Raw genomic sequence first — 19,461 nt, 5'->3', positions numbered from 1 at the left:
AACAACTCTCAGTGGCTGGGTCGAGATCGGTACCTTCGGTATGATGGTACTGGGGCCCAGGTCAGACACAATTTTTGGGAAGGCCAGAATTCATGAAGTTTCAGCATCATATATACAATTGAACTGACATTGAAGCAATCGGAAAGAAGAACGGCCACGCCTCGAAGCAACAACCATTCAGTCAGCAAGTCAAATCAATTTAGAAGAATTGGCCCCACACGAGGCTGTACTCTGCCGGACTTGCCCGACGGTCAGAGCGTAGTGATCTAGATAATTGAAAGTACGGTTGGTCTGTCTCTCATTCTGTGTATGGCTATGAAATTGGGGTCTAGCACTTCGTGTTGCCTACATGGATGGTCGGCGCCATGCCTGAGAAGGGGACGGCGGCGTTCACGGAAAACATTTCCGTTCGGATCGTTGGACCTAGTCGGCCAATAACTTACCTGTGGGTGTGTTTGTTAAAGTTTAAATTAGAAACAAATCAAGAGAGCACGCGCAGACGGTATATAAAAAGCAAAAAGACAAACCAAGCACACACGCCAATTGATGGCGCTGCTGGGAATCGAACCCAGGTCGAAACGGCGCTGCGGAGAACCACAACGTTTCATGATGACCACTACACTACAGCACCTTGATCTGTGACAGGCGGCCGCTTTTTTTACATTACCAGCGACATCATACCCGCAACCACTAAGGTCTCAGTATTTACTTAGACAGTCCCCTTCATGGTTATGAAGCTGGAGAAAAGTACGCGGAAAGAGTAAATTCTAATTCGCTCCCAAAGCAGCCCAATAATAGGGTACCCACAAGGCCTGGCCAGCGCCTCACCCCCCCTCCCTTGGGCACTACCATTGCTTGAGATGGAAAAGCCTGACAACTCTGTGTTTTCAGGAAGACTACATCCGGTGGCATATCTGTTACGCCTGACAGAAGTTGGCCTCATCGTGATGTCTCAGAGTTAGTGTCTGTTCATCTTTTATGCTATGGTTTACTGGAAAAGGCTAATTATTTGTACACTTAGGTCAGACCGTATTAACCACCTGATATTGGCTTCCTTGTATTTCTTCTACAAGAGACCCTTCAATCCGCTTGACTTTCCGTCCCTCCCACCATGACATTACTCCAGCTAAAAGGGAGCTGAAACAACCCAGGCCAATGAAAAGTCCGACTCCGTAACTTGGGCGATTATGCCGGTTGTAGCACCACATGAATGCCGCCATGCCGACTTGGAACAAAGTGTTCAATAGCATGTTGATGATGACGAAGTCCATTTTCCATTCGCTGGTAGGTGGCGCAACCTTACCGGTCAGGGTCGTTTGCAAGGTCAATTCATCAGAGTCGGAAGACTGTAGTCTGAACCAGCTCGCGTTTCGCTTTGCGAGTTTCTCTATCGACTTTCTCGATTTCACGCCGTCACACAGGCGCCACTGGAGTAGCCAATATGTATCGCGAATTCGCCATGGTGCCAGACCCCACGAGGTCAAGCAGAACAAGCCATTCAGGATCTGAGAATCTATTTCAATCCAAACCTCTTTCTGCTCCTTGGTCATGGATCCGACATTCAATAAGAGAAAGAATAGCATGGCGCCCCAGGCAATTACGTTAAGACCGTAAACAGTTATGAAGAAGCCCGTGGGTGTGCAGAGGAATTCCCACGTCACAAGCGGCAATCTTTTGCATGTGTCGCGCCACGAAACAGCTCCCACAGAGAGATCTGAATAGTGGTCGCGATCTGGCTGAGCCCCAAGGGGGAGCACTGGGTCCTCTTCTTCCCAGCGGCCAGGACCGATAGCGGGGGCTGTCGCTCTTCGGGAGATAGGGCGGTCAATCGCAGGTTGAGTGTTGCTTCGACGTACAGTGCGAGCGTGGAAATCAAATGCCACCTCGTCAGACGATCTCAGATCGGCGAAATTTGGGGCGTGTGCGATAGCAGTCCCTGTGGCTTGCCATACCCCCGCCGCGGGATTAAAATCAAGCAGCCTCGCGGCGGAAGAAATAGAGGCGGAGCGCAAAGTGCGTCCTGCCTGAAACAGAGGCATTGTTGACCGGCCTTGCCTGTCCACTGCAGCCGAATGATCATCGGTCATTCTACCCAGTTTTGATTGCTGGGATAGTTGTGAAGTAGATGAGGTGGTCATTTGGACAGAACCCAACAATTTAGTAGTCAAAACATATCACACAACACCCAAAAAAACCAAAGGCTGTGGTTAGACAGCGGGGATTCATATAAAGAGCAGGGCTAGTGGCACTTCACAGTGGCAATTCACTCAGCAATCGAGTGTCACAAACACGGCAATCATACCCACCTACCATACAGGGTAGGGGGTAGATAAAGGGTCTTGTTATACGTACCCTTCAATGCGTTGTTCGTATATTCGTATCCTCTTAGATAACTAAATATAGACTAGCTCTAACTATCAGGCTAGGCTATATCGGGTATAGTGCCAATCTCTCTCCTACATGAGTATTCTTTTTGTCACATATGTACAGACACGTAGGTTTTTTTTTTTTTTTTCCCTATCATTCTACCTCTTTCAGATTTGCCCAGGAATCTTTTCCAAAGCTTTTTCTAAATGTTTTTTTTTAAAAGCCCTATTCCCGGTAGATGCCTCCATATGGATTTAATAAGGTATTAGTAAGATGAAATGTCCGGATGATCTCAGAGAGATGTTTTGGAGAAGAGCTTCTTCGAAAAATGTCAAAGGGGCTTTATTTAGAGGATTTTAGTAGAGGGAAAAATTTCCCAGTCACAGCGTAAATTCGCCGGTCAACCTTGGCCGCTGCCGCTGTCTCGTTCCTCGGGTCGTGGCTTTGGCGCAAGTCGTAGACCTCGACCTACATACACCATGCAAGCAAGAGTGGACGGACACATCAGTGAGACGAGACCAGTGAAGCTCAACATAATATAATGCCATAGAAATGGCAAAAACATACAACAGAAGGGATTCGCTGGTGGTCACCCACCCAACTACTAACCTCCCGGCGTGTGGCTTAAGTACGGCTGAGCGGACGGGAAGCCCTGTTTTCCACACCCTGTGGTCGTATGTACTTGATACATGTTACAATTGAATTATAACATGTAAGGAATGAACACCGAATACTTTTTTTCCTGGTGGTTACAATTTTAGGAAAGTAATGAGTATGTGTGATCACGTATTGGTGTGAGGCATGATCAGAGTATAGTATACCAAATCCCTCCATACAGGCTGATCATCATCTTTCGCATAAGTAATGCTTGACTAGCAAAACAGGAAGTTGTGTTGGCCCTTTGCGGGAAGCAGGGACATGTATATATATTCGACAATATATCCACGGGTCCATTCTGCAAACCATCCACTTTAGTAATGGAGGTAGTCCCGTCATGGCAGTAACCCCGCGTGTGCATGGCGTTCCAAGGGAGCATTTGGCAAGAAGTTGTGCTCTTGGCAACCCCTGTCCTGTTCATACCCGTCACTGACACTATTGCAGCTGCACCACACGGTCGTCTGCATGAGACATTTGAGACTTATGCCCACGGTCTTTATGAGCAACCTCCGAAAGGCTTATTGGTGATTTCAATGGCCAATTATGCACATGAAACAGTGCTTCTCAGCTACTGCTATTTTCCAAGCGATACGTTCCCCTAGGGGACATTAGATTGTACCCAGATCTGAACAGTTGGAACATGATTTCTCCTTCCAGTTAGTGGCTGCTGTGCACCAGATTTATCTGTGGCCCTTGCTCGAATGTGATGTCTCCCGGTTCGGTGAACTTCCACTTGAAAGGAGAATAGCTGCCACTCAAACTGTTTCCGTGGTGACACAATTGCCTCATCCCAACTGTCTCCATCGAGACTGACTTCAACCCTCACAATCTCGTCTGCCCCCCATGCGCGCCCCCAGCCCTCAATGTACCCGAGGCCGACAATTACATCGTCCGGACGAGGGCGGACAATCATCGAATTTGGCTCAACACTCCAAACGGGTCTTTTCCGGACCCCTTCGGAGTCCGTTGGATCAAGCTCATTATAAAAGATAGTAGTAAATGGCCCTTTCGATCTTGTTGCCTGCACAGATAATCGACACAACCACTTTGTGGAATTCGTCCCAAACCATCCTGGAACAACTAACCTCACTGGTCCACCGCGCTCCTTAGTCAACGGTTGGCCATTCATTTCGTAAGCAACAAGAACTTCGCATGATAAAGCTTTCTTGATGGGTAAGTCCTTTTGGTACCTTTCGGCTGAGACGCCGGCAAATTCGCCAGAGTCCAGCCCATCGGACCAAACAAACAGTCCTCGCTCAAGATCTGGCCGAGCAATGGACAGCAGATAATGCAGCGGGACGCCCGTCCATTTGACATTGCCAATGCGCCAAACATTCTTCGTAGGAGGATTTATGGGGCTGCCGTAGCATTCATGGAAAGAGGTGACTGTCTCGGACGGCATCTTTCGTAATTGATCGAGATTGGTGGAAAAAGGGCGCTCAACAAGCCCGTCTACGATGAGCTTCCAGCGCCCGGTATCCACGACGGCGGCTCCCATGTGAATGGTCTGGAATAACTTTGATTCCGGTGTCAGATCCTCATTAAGTTCTTGGGGTGCAGGGGGATGCCGTATGAAGAAGCCTTTGGGGTTAATGTTGGTGACAGACTTGCGCTCCGAATCGAGAATGAGCCCCCTGCGGTCAATGAAGTCGACAGCAGGTAGGCTGTCATCAGCCATAACTTCGTACATTTTTAGGAAACAAAAACATGCGCTTCTAGAAAGAGAGGAGATATGATCAAGTTCAAGGAAGAATAATGTCGATGATCTTCCCGCTTCACCCGCAATAGCCGCAACCAGATGCAGATGCGCCTTCCCGAAACATGCCCCACGTGGCGTCATGTGAAGAACCTACGTCCTATATTGAGTTGGGGCTTTGTAGCATCGTATGTCTTGTACTTTGCACTTTTCCCTATGCCTTTCTGTTGCATAGAACTTACCATGGAAATTACTTCAGCAAGAGGTACGGCACTCGCAGCGCAGAAACCCGCCTTCCTGGACGTCTTGGGGGATCTGTGGGATGCGCAGTCCAATCCCGAAGGTATAGTCAATCTGGGTCTGGCCGAGAATGTAGGACGAAACTGCAAGGACTTCTTTATGATCTGATCATTAATATTGCTCAGACTCTCATGCATGCAGAGATGATGGAATTTGTCAACAGCAATGTAATGATTGTTTCCATTTCTGCTCTCTCAATACCTCATACTAACGGTCACAGGCCCAATTTGACGCGCATGTATTAACCTACGGGGACGGGTTTAGTGGCTCACATCGGCTTAAAAATGCCATCTGTCAATTTTTGAACCGTTATTTCAGCCCCCAAACCGCATTGTATCCGTGCGACATTGCGGTCACGTCGGGTGTCAGCAACGCACTCGAGTGTTGTGCTTGGGCTTTAGCCGATCCTGGTGACTACATCCTCGTCGGACGCCCCTACTTCAACGCTTTCAAGACTATATTTGGATCACGACCACAGTAAAGAACATCATCCCAATTCCTTCGTGGTTCAAGCGCTGATTGTTACAGGATCGGACTACTTGAAGTCGCCTTCGGCACAACCGACCCATTCAGCATCACCGCTATCAACGAATATGAGCGGACTTATGCAGAGGCGAAAAGGAAAGGCCTCCAAGTCAAGGCTTTACTGCTGTGTTCGCCACATAATCCTCTTGGTAGGTTCCAGTGTCATTCAAGCAAAATAGGACTTACAATTCATTGAACCACTTCCAAGGACGCTGCTACTCCGACGATGCCTTGAAGGAGTATATGAAGTTTTGTTCCAGAAACAGACTTCATTTGATCAGCGATGAAATCTACGCGCAGTCTGTCTGGGGAAATTCGCGCCTTCCTGATGCGCCCACTTTCAAGTCGATATTATCATTCAAGATAGAGGAGATCATAGATCCAAGAATGGTGCATGTTGTTTGGGGGTTAAGCAAAGTTTGACATCTTTTCAGTGATCCCTGTGAGCAATAGTGTCTAATACTGAGCAGGATTATGGTTCAACGGGCTTACGAATCGGATGCTTAATCAGCAAATACAACAGGAAGCTTTTGGACGCAGTAGAAGGGATATCGTAGGGATCTCACAATATGCCTCCTATGGGGACAAATGCTAACCGTTCTCTTTATCTAGTCTTTATAATTTCCCGTCCAGCGTTGCAGACCGCATCGCCTCATCATTACTTACAGATGACAGGTTCTTGGAGGAATACAACTCGACCAACAGGAGTCGGCTAGCAGAAAGCTATCAATTTGCGACAAGGTTTCTTCAGGCCCATAATATTCCCTACGTGGAATGCAATGCTGCCTTTTTTATATGGTTGAACCTGGGGGCTCTGACGAAAAGCCGAACAACCACTGATCAGGACATCCTTGCTAGGCTTAGACAAGAGAAGGTGTACATCGCGCCGGGAAGTATTTATGCTGCAGAAGAAACAGGGTGGTTTCGCATGGTGTTTGCGCATCCGCCACACGTCTTGAAAGAAGGTCTGAGTAGGATGATTCGCGCTGTCCGGTCGGATTGACATGAGCGGGTGTAGGAAAAAAGACTCGTTCATTTAGAATTGCTTCGCACACCGACTCTTAACTATTTAGCTACGAAGTCTGTCGCACGGCAGACTATTCACGAAATGAAGAAGAGGAAGATATCTTTTCAGATGAGATCGATTATATTTAGGCGACCGTCAGCTATGATTGATGAACTGTCCGAGTTTTCGCCATATCCCATCCAATGATTGTGGTGTAAAAATCAATTCTAACACATAGTATAAGGTCATAGAAAAGTAAACACGAATATTTATATTACAAAGGTATAGCAAAAAAGTGACTATAACAACCAGAGAAAGCGGAAAACAAAGATTATGTAATTTTGAAGGCGTCTGGCCAAGCCATGGTCGCTGTACCTAGGCTACCGGCCGAAAGGGCCTCGAGAAATATAGCAGAGGCAGATATTCAGTGAATTATTTCTATCGCTGGTCTCGATACGAGCAAGAGGTCATCTGCCCACTCTGCAACAGCCCGTAGAAGGGTTTCGATCCCCAGGAATACCTAGTTGGCATACTTGCTCCATGAGCGTAGACGCTTTCCATACTATCAAAGAGTTAGCTAAATCTGCATATTTTCTGTAGCCATAAAAGCATCTTACCCGCTCCAGAATAAAAGGTAAGGGAAGCATCGCAACGGAAATGAAGCCCAACGTGCTCGACGACCATCCAATACCGAGCGACTTCAACATCTGCGGAGCAGCCAAAGGTAATGCACCACCGAATGAGCTTCGGAAGAAGGTATTACCTGCAAACACACTTGCTATGTATCTTGGGTAGGACTCTCCGAGGTAATTTAGTACAGACTGAAATGTGAGATAAAAGCCTGGTGCAAAGAAAGCTGTCCCAATAATAGAACGATCCAATGTACGCTAAATCTATGTTAATGCTGGGTTGTGCATATTCAATGGCATTGCATTCACGTGCTTACCTCTCTCGAGATGTCCAGGCGAAAATGAAGAGACAGATCGGAATGCACACTGCTCCGATTTGACCGGGGACTAGACGCGCTTCAGGTTCGACAATGATGTCCGAATTTGCGACCCGTGGCTGGTATGAAAAGTATAACCATAGGACGTATACAATGACGGAAAGTGCGGCACCCACAAGGATACCAAAGAATGCAACTTAAATACAGATTAGATTAGTTTCAAAGAGAGTTTGATTAGAGACTTACGGCCTTGCTGAATATCATTGAAATGGTAGATTCCATCGAACACTATCACCAGTGAGTAATTGCCATGGAAGTAAGGCCAGAATTGGGTTGACCCACCGAATGGGAAGAACTCAAACCATAGGTACAGTATGCCATAGATGAGCATCGTATGCATGTTGACAAATAGGATTACTGGATCCGTGCAAGAGAGTTTGAAGTCATCCACTGTTTGTCTAGCAATGCGCACGGCAAGAGATGCGCCTGGTGTATCTAATTCGGCTTGACTTTGATATGCAGGGTCTCCCGTCTGTCTGCGTAGTCTTTGTGCCCGGCGTAGAAGGATATTGGTGCTCAATGTCTCGGGCAATAAGAAGAATATGAACACTGTCGTAAAGGCTGTGACACCTGAGAGAAGCCACAGAGTCGCAGTCCATGTTTGCCAGCGCTCTCTATATTGTCCATTAGCATCGATATTGCCGGATTGGAGGGATCAACTCTTACATTACCAGAGTCCCGAGTATCTATAGTCACCTAGTTAGCTCATATGCACTAAGTAGCTCGACGGAAAATGACATACCGGCCCTAAAATCGGCCCGCAGACTCCACTGACCGCGTACAGGGCAATCGCATACGGGCACTGGTTAGGCTTGAAGACCTCCATCAGTGTAGCACCTCCCACACTAATAGGCGCACTTCCAACTAGACCTCCAAAAAAGCGCAGGACTAGTATGGTTTGCAGGTTCTTGGCCAGGGCAGTCCCAATATTAAACAGGCAAAATGCAAAAGAGCCGAGAACATATACCGGAGTGCGTCCAATCGAGGGTAAGTTGGACAGAGGAGAAAGCTGGAAGCATCCCGTCATTAGCAAACAAGATAAAGATCATATATGAATGGAAAAAGTCGACGCACAATGAGAGGCCCAATGCCATATGCTATAACGAAAAGGGAGAGTCCCAATGTTCCTTCGGCAGTCGTCGCACCTAAATCCTCCTCAATCAAAGGAATACTCGGCGTGAAGATTGCTGACGCCGCGTAGAAACTGAAGTTCAATAACATCACATCGATCATGGCAACTGTCTTCGCCAACATTGGCCAATTCCTGGGAATGTCTGGATCATCGGGTCCGCTAAAATCCACAAGGATAAGGTCAAGAGCATCTGGAGATGTAGGCGACGGACTCTCGCTCGTTGTCACTTCACTTTTCGACCCGGCATGGTCTGGGGCCCGAAGGAGGTTGCCATTGGAGAGGTAGTTGAGAATTCGGCCGAATGCACTTTCTCGCAATAAGACATCCATGCTGGAGGACACAGTACTCATGTAATGAATGATATGTAGTATGCTGTAAGTTCAGCTGTGGAATATAATAGAAAGTTGTTTTATAGAAACGAGCGACAGATAGAAAGCAATCTTTACATGCTCTATAGTCCATCCATTGAAGTTTTATATATGGATGAGGAACCTACTGCAACTCCGAGGGCAAATAAATCTGTCATCGGAATTCCGAGTGTATAAATGAAATTAAGTTTGTATACTGAAGAGATCTCTTCCGTGGTACAACTCCGAACGGCATTGCTCCGACTAACCGCGGTATCTCCGCGTCATAATGACAGGATCGCATTTACTCACATAGCTTGATATGCTATATTTATCCTCCCTTCTAGATTCTGTGACCACATTTACGTCCCTTTTCATCCTTCGACACCGGCCTGTATCTGAACTCCAACACAACAGTACTACAGTTTTTCGTGCATGGCTCCCCGGTTCATACCCGAGCAGGGCACTGCGCCTAACGTCCCTCGCGATGCTAAACAGACCTACGACACTTTAAAACACGGTGGGGTCGTCATCATCCCAACTGATGTCGGCTACGCGCTCTTGACGAGTACGCAAGCTGGAGTCCAGCGTATATTCTCAGCCAAGGATCGTCGAGAGGGTCACAACATCGGCATAATCGGGACATACAAGCAACATCGAGAGATCCACGTGCTTTCGGAGGCCAAGTTTGAAATGACACGGGTTTTGACAGAAGATATGGCGATGATTGTTGGGATTATTGCTAAATACGATACCGAAAACCTTCACCCGCGTTTGGCAGCTCTCGAACCGGCGACGCTATCGCAAGTCACAAAGGGCGATACGGTCAGCATAGCAGTTCCTGAAGGTCCATTTCTGCGAGAGCTCGGTCGCCTTTGTGATGATGACCCGACGGGTATGTTGACCTTCGGGACTTCTGCCAATTTATCAGGCCAAGGCCAGAGATTTCGGGTTGAGGATATTGAGCCCAAGGTGATCGATGCGGTAGACTTGGTGGTGGATTATGGTCTACAGAAATGGCAAGTGTACAAGCGCGGTGGCATGAATTTCGATGCGGAGAATATGAAGGTGCTGCGGAAAGGAGCCGGGTATGAAGTCTTTCGTGACCGGATGTTGAGATGGTTCCCTCGTTTGTTGGAGGAAGCCGGTGTGACTATGGAGGAGGATCCAGAGTATCAAGCCAGAGACCCGGAAGTGTGACGATATCGGCTTTTCGCGGATTGACCTTGCAACAATGTCGCATGATTGGTGCTTTGATCTAGGGGAGTCATTACGTTGAATGTATATCAATAACTCGTCATACGGAGTGAATAGCAAAGCCTACATTATATATCGCACAATATAGAAGACGTTTAGAGGATAAGGCTCTAAATTAGCATGCAATTCACAATTGGAGACGGGATATTCCTGCTTAGGAGCCATGTATATGGGCACAAACACTGTACAACATCATACCGAACTCATCGACTGTTTGAACCCAGCGTTCGATCCTTCTCCTCCGTTCCGGCTCCTCCTTCTCCGGAGATGGCCATAATTCGGATATCTCCAAGCTTCCATCTTGCCAATTTAAGAGGTATCTATCGTACTCCTTATTCCACGTTTCGCGGTCAGCCGCTTCCCATAGTGCCTTATTGCCCGGTGCATATACGCCTCTGAGCTCCTCTGCGACGAAATTAGGCAGCATACGGTCCGCGTTATAGATGTTGCTAAAGAGATAGAGAGTGAATATTGCACGGCGTTTTGTGGCTGCGACAATCCAGGATTCCCATGTCGGTCTGGTCCGTGCTAACTCGGCATTACAGAAGAGGCCGTTTCGAGCGGTCTGAGATGCCATATCCATGAGGGTTATCATGATTGTGTCTGTGAAACCACCTTGAGGGCCAAAGTAGATCAAGATTGAATAGATGAGGTAGGCTTGAAAGCTAGAGAGGAGCTCGTAGTCATGTTGATTCGGACTCTTTAATCTTGTTACCATCTTTGCTTCATAACATGTGCACTAAGGGATATGCATACCTCACTAGCGAGCCGTTCCATTTCCCGTGCGACCGTGTTCATGACTATCTCCTCACTCCCTGGGACTGCCTGTTCCCACATACGTACCAGGCTGTAGCAATTCGCTAGTGCTCGAGGCGTCTTATTCTCCGCGACCTGAACATGGTGAATAATAGGAGGCGGTCGTCCGTCTCTCAACATATATCGTGGATATGTCTTCAAGATCCGTGCAAGAAATTGCAAGGTATAAGGATGGCAGACTTTTGGAGTTTCACTCCGTCCGTGCGCAGGCAGGAAAAACGGCCTAAGCCACCGGTCGCGAATATCCTCTGCAATAGAGCTCGGGGTCAAATGGATCGCTTCGAAGTTCAGTTCTTTTTCTTTCGACGTTGCTTCGATGGGAGGCTCCTGAGACTGCTGGGTTGGCGGGTCCCATATGATATTGTTGGCAGAAGGACTGGGAGTATATGACAAAGATGGTGGCGTCTGCAACACTCTTGAACTAAATTCTGGGACTGAAGGAGAAGTTACACTTTGACTCTCAAACGAACCGGCTTCTCCACTATGTCCTTCTTGTAGGCGAGAGGAATTTCGCTGCCCCAAAGCCAGAGTCGTAGTACCATAATCGCAGTTTCGGCCGGTCGCCCTGCATCGAGAGCATGCGGGTCGATCTAGAGTGCACCGTACCTTGGACTTAATGCAGTTACTACATGCTTTTCTTCGAGGGGGGCGACTCTGGCTTTTAGCCATTCTTTGTCTGATTTTGATGTAATTCGCACTGTGAGATCTGCGGAGAAGGATATCTCGAAGATAATGAACGAAGTGTAGAATTCATCAGTCATTGCAGAGCAAACTCGATGATCGCCTTCTCCGACCGCAACCCTCGGGTCATCTTAGTAATACACTACGGAAATGTACCACGGCAGAGGATTGGTCAGAATACGAAGCTATTTTGATCACCATGCTCGGAATTCCGAAAGTAGGCCACTTTTCTCTCGGAGTTCCGGCAGGTAATGGCTCCTTTTCGATGTTGTCTACGGATAATCCTGTATGGGGTGGAAGAAAGAACGAAATCACGAGATTAATAATCTATCTTATCCCCATGTTCTTTGGCTCTTGGCAAAGCACTGAATACAGCATCATACGACCTAGGCAGGGCAAAATGTTTGCAAGAGTCCTGCTCAGATATGGAACACAAAGATAGAATTCAAAGCCGAGAATTGTCACCACATAATGTCGCTCTTGTCTTCGCTTTCCTTGTGTACATTCCTGCATTCAAAGGACTCCTAATCTTTGTGACGGTGTCCGAGGCATACACGGGGTATACTGAGACGGGAGTAATTGATGCCAATGACTTCTTGGTCATCAGAGAAGGACTTCTGGTTGACGAAAGATCGCAATAGCATGAAGTAACCAATTATTATTGTTGAAGATAGGGGCTGTTCCGTCCGCCGACCAAGCATGATTAACACATTATCCGGCTAAAATGTTACTCGATAAGGCTTCAGCCTCTCTCCTCCGACAACATCCTCCTCACAAGGAAACAACTTACGGCAGCAAACCTTAAAATTCCCCACGAGCATGGCCGGGCTTCTCTATGGCCCGAGGTTACGGATCATGCCGACGACATCAGAAGCTTTGCTACTGTGACATATACACCCACTTCCAACGAGCTTTGCCGAGAACGAAGTCATTGCATTTGTTCAGATACATCTTCTGACGCTAATAACATATGAAAAAAGAAACTGGTGTAAGTACTGAATAGTCAGATGGACAGGGAGGCAGACGATGACAGTTAGCCTTGAAATTAGATCACGGGTATTGATACCTCCCAAAAAAAATCAGTTTAATATCGTGCAATCATTGAAAGAAACGCCTGCTGGTTTTTTATGTAAGGTCAGCGTGCTAGTCCGAAGTCGTCCCAGTTGATCACGGCTTCCTGTAATTGGTAGGACAAGTAAACTTATATTGGCAATCACACTTTTCGACAATCCAACCTAAAACACAAGTGCGGTATGTGTCCTAGAAGAGGCTAAACTATTCTTACCGCATCACTAAATTCGATAAACCGGGCAGGGCAGCGTGATAGAACAAATATATGCTCTTATTTACTCCATGCCGTCGCCATAGATGGCTCGAGCCTAGATATCACGCCAGGCTACTTGATTTGTAGTCAGTGGATAAAGATCTTTATTGTAGACCGGTCTAGCGAAGCACGCGAAGGATTTACTCGGCAGTTGTGACGTTTCCATAGACACCCCCTAACCCACAAAGAAGGATTAGCCGGCGGAACTTTCCGCCTACTTTCCTATCTTTCCTACTGCCTATCTCCTTCAACCTCTCTTATAGGTCCACCGTGCGAGGAGCTCCTCAAAGATTAATCGGGTCCGTAGGGGACTTAAACCGTGGTGTCCGAAGTATACCCGGATAAATTAGGTAGCTTGGCAGGGCCCGAAGCTTATCGGTGGAAGGTGGAGCTCCGAGTGAGAAGTGGATATGCACTCCGTATCCGTACCTATCTTCAACGGATTAGTGTTTCGGGTTGAAAGTTCTAACCAGTGGCTACATCTTGGCCGGTACCATTTTGGGAAAGCTGTGCGCACTGTAAGCCCGAGGCCCACTGATAAAACCCTTGATGTTTGCGATCGTCTCATAGCTGACAGTGATCGCCTATAATTGGCCGATCCTGACTTGGACCCTGGCGCCAGAACTGTTTGACTAGTTTAGTTTAGGTTGTTTGCATTTATGACCATGTCTATGACCCTCTGCTCTGCTGATTCTTATCTATTGACTTCTTTGTACTGAATAGTGGCGCTACGTATACACACAGGCCTGTTGCATTCTGGCATCGCGTAGAGTAGTGAACATCGGACCTTTTCAATCAAGAACCGGCATCCCAGTGAGCACCGCGAGATCAGCTTCTTCTATCCGGCTATGTGGCAGCACCACCAGTAGCACCGCTGGCTTCGATCTGAGACATCCTCGGAGCGAATTGGTCCTAGCGGGTGACTTAGTTCCTACTTCCGGCTCCTACGCGATGCCCACTCACGATTGTGGCGCTTCAGGGACATGAAGTGTTCCACTACGTTGCAACGCCTGCCACCAATGAATGCTTACGGAAAGAAACACCCCCCACTATAACCAGCCCTATTGTATGTCTGTCGGCTGTCCAACTGCCGGAGAAGAATGAGCCTGATCAGGCTTTTCAAAGGTACAAAGGGATAATAATCTACAATCTCATGGCTCAGAGCGCACTTCTATATTTGAAACACACTTTCGCAGGCACAACAGTAGGCAGCAGAGTTCTATCCACCGTATTGTATAGCTATTTTGGTATACTCTAAGATTTTTGGTGACATAGGCAATCCCACCGTGCATTGGACGGTGGAATAAACTATAGCGGAAAGGGAGACATAATGCCGGCACTGTCTGATCGAGGTGAGCATTTGAAGGATCTCGAAGCCTGAAGGGTTTCGCATTCTCAATTGTGCCAAACGCAAAAGTAAGCTGAAGCAATGGGCTATCGCGACTGTATAGAAACATATTAAAATTAATTGGCCCCCTATTCCTGTATGTACAACTGCAACCAAAGGAAATTTGGATACGACTTGGCATGCGACTGAAGACATTCGAGGCCATATTAAGCTTTGTATCTTTCCTAGCGACCATGCGGTGGTGGATCTCTTGGTCCCTGGTCGTGCCTGTTCCTTCATATCTCGAGACTGCGAAACTAAGGATGGTGCTCCATAGCCCTGTAAGCTCTCGATGATTGGTTTGCACCGGCATCCTAGGCAATTTGGTTAATGTTTCCAAAGTAACATGAAATCAGCCAGGGTACAGTTGCTTTAAACGTACTCCACCTTCCTGTCTGCGGGTGATACAGGGTGCTTGGGGGACATGGATGTTCAGGAAAGATATTTGACCTAAAAACCCCTTTCCTCGTGCCCAGCTGAGAACCATAGACTTATTTATTTATCTGGGGACGACCCTCACTGCTTTCCTAAGTACCACATCACCTTTTGCCTCCTTCTCAAGCTATGTTTTTGAATCTTGCAGCCCTCGCCATCCTCCCCGGCTTGGCCTATGCCTACGCCAACCCTGAGCCGTGCTCGGGTCTATGTGTCATTAGTGACCCTGGTCTTATGCGCCGCGTATCCGATGGCAAATACTTCCGCTTTTCCACAGGTGGTGAGATCACGTATGCCACCTCGGACTCACTGAACGGCCCCTGGGAAGGGGTTGGATCTGTTGTCCCTGCTGGTTCAAAGATCGTCCACCCTGTACGCTACACTACTGTTCGCCTCACATTGCTAATACTCTGCGCCAATACAGGCACCCGATGTTCATTATATCGAACAAACCTACTACGTATTCTATGCGGTCTCCACGTTCGGCACCCAGAATTCTGCCATCGGCCTCGCCACCTCCCCTACCATGGAGCTCAACACCTGGACTGATCACGGATCGATCGGCGTTTCTTCTCACAGTGGCAAGCTCTACAATGCCATTGATCCCAACCTCATCAAAGCTGATGGAGCTTTCTACATGAACTTTGGCTCTTTCTACGACGACCTTTACCAAGTCCCGATGAACGCAGCGGGAACCAAGACTGCTGGCAGCTCTGCATACAACCTTGCCTTCAACTCCACGGGAAGTCAGGCCGAAGAAGGAGCATACATGTACCAGCACGGTAACTACTACTATCTTTTCTTCTCATCGGGTACATGCTGCGGCCTTGATACCAATCGCCCGGCCCCCGGCGAGGAGTATAAGATTATGGTTTGTCGCAGCACCAAGGCTACTGGTGGATTTGTAAGTTTCTCCAGATAAGGATTCTGGTGGTTTGCTCTCTAATGCTGATTCAAAACCAATAGGTCGATAAAGATGGCAATGATTGTCAGGCTAACGGCGGCACTCCCGTTTTGGAAAGTCACGATAACGTCTATGCACCTGGTGGCCAGGGTGTCTTCGATGATCCTGAATACGGACCGATCCTTTACTACCATTATCTCAACACTGACATCGGCTATGCTGATGGCGACAAGCAGTTTGGCTGGAATGTCATTAACTGGTCTGGTGGATGGCCTTCTGTCTAAGCTTCTGCCGTTGCTCTTGAAAAGCAATCTGGTGTGAACTGGCTATTTTCACATAGCGGTGAGTGATTTGCCAGGATGACACTTTTAGTTCTTGTATATGTATTATTAGTGCTTCTCTATTTGAATTACATGTCTAATTAGATTCTGGTTAAACATATTTGTTCCGACCTTTTATATGCCAGATTCCATCTCATAGAGGACTTTGCTTGGCGTTCCAATAATTTAGGACGGCTTCGAATCAGAAATTTCCCCTAGTTGGCTTATCACCACCATTCAATTTCACGGTTACCTGTGACGAAATTTTGTGGGTGTCGCAAAACAGACTATCGGAAACACTGTTATGTTCCGCTGATGACAGAAACTTGACGTTTTGATTTCCCCTTCCAACTCCGTTTCCCTTCCGTCTCTTCTTGAACCCTTGCGTTCTCGATACATCTATCAAACGAATTCGGTGTCACATCGTGGGGACCAGCAGAAGACTCGCCATCATGGACGATGACAAGGTAGATGAAGCTCTGGAAACCTTGCATCAGATCTGCTATCTTCTCTGGAACGCCAAAACTGGCATTATTCCAGCTGAAGAGCTCGCTCGTCTGCCGCTGTCACTTATAACACTTGATCATCAGTCTGTTGTCTCCGGGGTGAACGTGCAATACTTTATTCCGTGGACCGAGAAAGAGCTACAGCATTACGAAAGAAATCTTACGCCCGAGGAGGAAATTGAAAAAATCTCATGTGAGGATCGTATTCTCAAAAACGGATGTCGGATGGGATACACTTTGTCAAGGCCATGGGGGAGCGGTGGGGAATGGGCGGAAACAATGTGTTCACGATTTGTTACGGAAGTGGACATTGCACCCCGAAAAGGCACTGAGAACGATGAGCTGCCCTTGAAAGCGCTAACTGGGTGGAGACATTCCACGTAAGTATATCTCACGGGTTCATTCTTTGGATCTGACTCATGGTTTCATTGAATAGGGCAATCCCTGATGACCCCCCGATTCCACAGCCATGGTTCATACAGAGGGAATGTTACGAATGGGGCCCATGTTGTTACTGGACATTGCGCGGCAATGGACACCCACATGTCAAGGCCTCGATGTTTCATGGTGTTGATGGTGTCGATGGGATGATTTTAAGGGAAGAGGTCATGGTTATCGTCCTTGTGATGATCAGTCGACTGCTGAATGAAAAGTTCGAAAAGCATGCTGTCGTCCCTGTATGCTAACCTCTTCTCCTCTTAAAAGCTTTACCACGCTCCTGTAGTTGCTAATCCGCCCTCCCTCCCAAATTTCAGGTTATGCTGTTCTCATTCCTACGAAACCACCAGGGTCATATTCTCTTCGCTCATTGCCTGGAGAATAAACTCGTTGTCGAGATGTCACCTCTCTATCCTTTCAATGTCGGAGAAGAGGGATGGGATGAATTTTTGACTCTGTTTACGCGCTATCAGGTAGCTAGGCCTTCGTTATTGGACACAACCAATTTCCCAGCGGGAAATGATAATGAAGATCTAGGATGGTTGTTAGTCGATAGTATGTAGTGGTGCAGTCGCTTTTACTGCCACATGGTCTTCATGAGTCCCCATCGCTATTACTACTTCGATTAAGAGAATAAGATAAATCTATGAATTGTCTCCACTACCACTTAGGAGGATTAGGATGTTGGCCACACGGACGACATTACGAACACGTCTTCCAGATAGTTGAGCTACCTTACGAATTAGTAAGTTCGCCGAACTTTTTGTCCTCAAATGTGGGTTCCCCATGCTGCAGTAACTGTTAATCAACGAGTCAACTCACAACGCTTATTCTAGATAGTCGATCGTGGGGTACATAATCCTTTTATGTATGGAGATATGGACGACTATGCGACCCACCTAAACTTGTGTGGGCATGTCCGACCTAGTTGGGGGATTCTTCTTTCAAACTCTACCGACATTGTTAGATTCGGTTCAATAGTCTACTGGGGTCGCTTTTGTGAATAAGATATGTGGTGCAAGTGGATGGAGAAACATACCTTCTATCAAAGCGTTGGATTGTTCCTGATCTCCGGGGAGACTCCACATATATAAATCGGCATAACTTCAGCGGTAAGAACCCTTGGACACTGTCACAGCAAAGACAATGTCCGATTCTGTACCTGGCACGAGTACTAATCGTGACTATGCTTGTCAAGATACAAGGCAGAGATTCTGCGATAGAAATACGCTCAGTAGCACCACACTAAGTCTGTTGAACAACGACGATGCAAATCATCATTTAGCAAGTTGGTTTCCTTTTCAAAAGAAGAGAATGCGCTATATTAGTCTAGTCTAACAAGTAATCTGTCACATACGACCACAGGGTGTGGAAAACAGGGCTTCCCGTCCGCTCAGCCGTACTTAAGCCACACGCCGGGAGGTTAGTAGTTGGGTGGGTGACCACCAGCGAATCCCTTCTGTTGTATGTTTTTCTTTTTTATTTCGCCTGTGAAACCTGCATCACTCCTAAATCAATTCAAAATAAGGAGATTCTCGCTATCTGATTGTTGCTTAAAGTCGTGGCTTAGGAAACCGGCGGGCCGAGCATTCCTAAGAACTCACCCCGTGTGAGTTTGGTATTCCCGAGGTGACAGTGTGCTCGAATGCCATCACCATCCATTTTCTGACACATGGTAGTTCAAATCACGTTGTTGTGCATGTTCCTTGTCTATGAACGCTCTGTACCGACAGTGTCGATATATGCGAAGTAGATCAAGCCAATAATGCAGCCAGTAATAATACTCATTGCTTCAGGCGACAAATCAAGTCCAGGATCAACTCGATCAGCTTCCATGCCCTTGCGCGTTGCCCAAGACCGTAGCAAAAGATGAACCAGAAACTTCTTGTTCCATATGAATGAAATTGAGAGTACAAATTGATACTATTCACCGTCAGAGAAGCGGGCAGATGCAGACGATCTGGTCAGACACAGCTGGTCAGACACAGCTGGTCAGAGAAGCGGAAGGATGCAGACGATTTGGTCAGAAATAGTTTGTCGGAGTAAGCTATTAGTGAGAAGAAGGACAATGCTGGTACAATGAATGTGGGATGAGCCACTTGACGTCTGATAGCCTAAGAGGAATGGGAGCAAGGCTGGGCGGATACTGTGCAGACTGTACACATCATATCATCATTTCAAATGATTGACCAGAAGAGAATTTCCAATCATGTGGAGGCTGCTTTGTTGGCGTTTCTTGCTGTAGCGTAATGCTCCCAACTAATCTAAGTGTTTGCCGTGGATCTTTAAAGCGTGCTAACAAAACGGGAACAGGGCATTGGCCATGATTCCTGGACAAACTAATGTAGAGATTTGAG

The 19,461-nt window shown here is 47.2% G+C and overlaps 8 protein-coding genes and 3 non-coding genes across 11 annotated transcripts; 5 read left to right on the top strand and 6 right to left on the bottom strand.

Moving 5' to 3' along the window:
- Positions 1-547: 547 nt before the first annotated feature.
- On the bottom strand, positions 548-631 carry AtWU_t39. Its single transcript is given in 2 exon segments — positions 548-582; positions 595-631. It is a non-coding gene; the product is annotated as a tRNA-His (tRNA).
- Positions 632-1,022: 391 nt separating this feature from the next.
- AtWU_01616 (DUF2985 domain-containing protein) lies at positions 1,023-2,138 on the bottom strand (the record flags this gene model as incomplete). The annotated part of the gene is made up of 1 exon (XM_035496730.1): positions 1,023-2,138. The coding sequence occupies one exon, from the start codon at positions 2,136-2,138 to the stop codon at positions 1,023-1,025; it is 1,116 nt and encodes a 371-aa protein (XP_035352623.1).
- A 789-nt stretch (positions 2,139-2,927) lies between these two features.
- AtWU_r12 lies at positions 2,928-3,043 on the bottom strand. Its single transcript, XR_004775191.1, has one exon. It is a non-coding gene; the product is annotated as a 5S ribosomal RNA (ribosomal RNA).
- Positions 3,044-3,622: 579 nt separating this feature from the next.
- Positions 3,623-4,714, bottom strand: AtWU_01615 (sulfite reductase; the record flags this gene model as incomplete). Its single annotated transcript, XM_035496729.1, has 1 exon — positions 3,623-4,714. One exon carries the CDS (start codon positions 4,712-4,714, stop codon positions 3,623-3,625), a length of 1,092 nt encoding a protein of 363 aa, XP_035352622.1.
- Positions 4,715-4,963: 249 nt separating this feature from the next.
- AtWU_01614 (aspartate aminotransferase) lies at positions 4,964-6,548 on the top strand (the record flags this gene model as incomplete). The annotated part of the gene is made up of 7 exons (XM_035496728.1): positions 4,964-5,092; positions 5,146-5,187; positions 5,241-5,497; positions 5,549-5,694; positions 5,754-5,962; positions 6,016-6,098; positions 6,158-6,548. The coding sequence occupies 7 exons, from the start codon at positions 4,964-4,966 to the stop codon at positions 6,546-6,548; spliced, it is 1,257 nt and encodes a 418-aa protein (XP_035352621.1).
- A 523-nt stretch (positions 6,549-7,071) lies between these two features.
- AtWU_01613 (caffeine resistance protein) lies at positions 7,072-9,018 on the bottom strand (the record flags this gene model as incomplete). Its single annotated transcript, XM_035496727.1, has 8 exons — positions 7,072-7,113; positions 7,169-7,314; positions 7,374-7,438; positions 7,498-7,693; positions 7,744-8,171; positions 8,224-8,243; positions 8,300-8,566; positions 8,632-9,018. 8 exons carry the CDS (start codon positions 9,016-9,018, stop codon positions 7,072-7,074), a joined length of 1,551 nt encoding a protein of 516 aa, XP_035352620.1.
- A 453-nt stretch (positions 9,019-9,471) lies between these two features.
- On the top strand, positions 9,472-10,236 carry AtWU_01612 (L-threonylcarbamoyladenylate synthase; the record flags this gene model as incomplete). The annotated part of the gene is made up of 1 exon (XM_035496726.1): positions 9,472-10,236. The coding sequence occupies one exon, from the start codon at positions 9,472-9,474 to the stop codon at positions 10,234-10,236; it is 765 nt and encodes a 254-aa protein (XP_035352619.1).
- Positions 10,237-10,447: 211 nt separating this feature from the next.
- Positions 10,448-11,651, bottom strand: AtWU_01611 (C6 finger domain protein; the record flags this gene model as incomplete). The annotated part of the gene is made up of 3 exons (XM_035496725.1): positions 10,448-10,993; positions 11,050-11,514; positions 11,580-11,651. 3 exons carry the CDS (start codon positions 11,649-11,651, stop codon positions 10,448-10,450), a joined length of 1,083 nt encoding a protein of 360 aa, XP_035352618.1.
- A 3,414-nt stretch (positions 11,652-15,065) lies between these two features.
- AtWU_01610 (arabinan endo-1,5-alpha-L-arabinosidase) lies at positions 15,066-16,124 on the top strand (the record flags this gene model as incomplete). The annotated part of the gene is made up of 3 exons (XM_035496724.1): positions 15,066-15,308; positions 15,361-15,840; positions 15,903-16,124. 3 exons carry the CDS (start codon positions 15,066-15,068, stop codon positions 16,122-16,124), a joined length of 945 nt encoding a protein of 314 aa, XP_035352617.1.
- Positions 16,125-16,612: 488 nt separating this feature from the next.
- On the top strand, positions 16,613-17,352 carry AtWU_01609 (uncharacterized protein; the record flags this gene model as incomplete). The annotated part of the gene is made up of 2 exons (XM_035496723.1): positions 16,613-17,046; positions 17,103-17,352. The coding sequence occupies 2 exons, from the start codon at positions 16,613-16,615 to the stop codon at positions 17,350-17,352; spliced, it is 684 nt and encodes a 227-aa protein (XP_035352616.1).
- A 1,107-nt stretch (positions 17,353-18,459) lies between these two features.
- AtWU_r11 lies at positions 18,460-18,575 on the top strand. Its single transcript, XR_004775190.1, has one exon. It is a non-coding gene; the product is annotated as a 5S ribosomal RNA (ribosomal RNA).
- Positions 18,576-19,461: the final 886 nt, after the last annotated feature.

Source organism: Aspergillus tubingensis (assembly GCF_013340325.1).
Source record: "Aspergillus tubingensis WU-2223L DNA, scaffold_3, whole genome shotgun sequence".
Lineage (NCBI taxonomy): Eukaryota > Fungi > Ascomycota > Eurotiomycetes > Eurotiales > Aspergillaceae > Aspergillus > Aspergillus tubingensis.
This window is presented reverse-complemented; position numbering and strand designations above follow the sequence as displayed.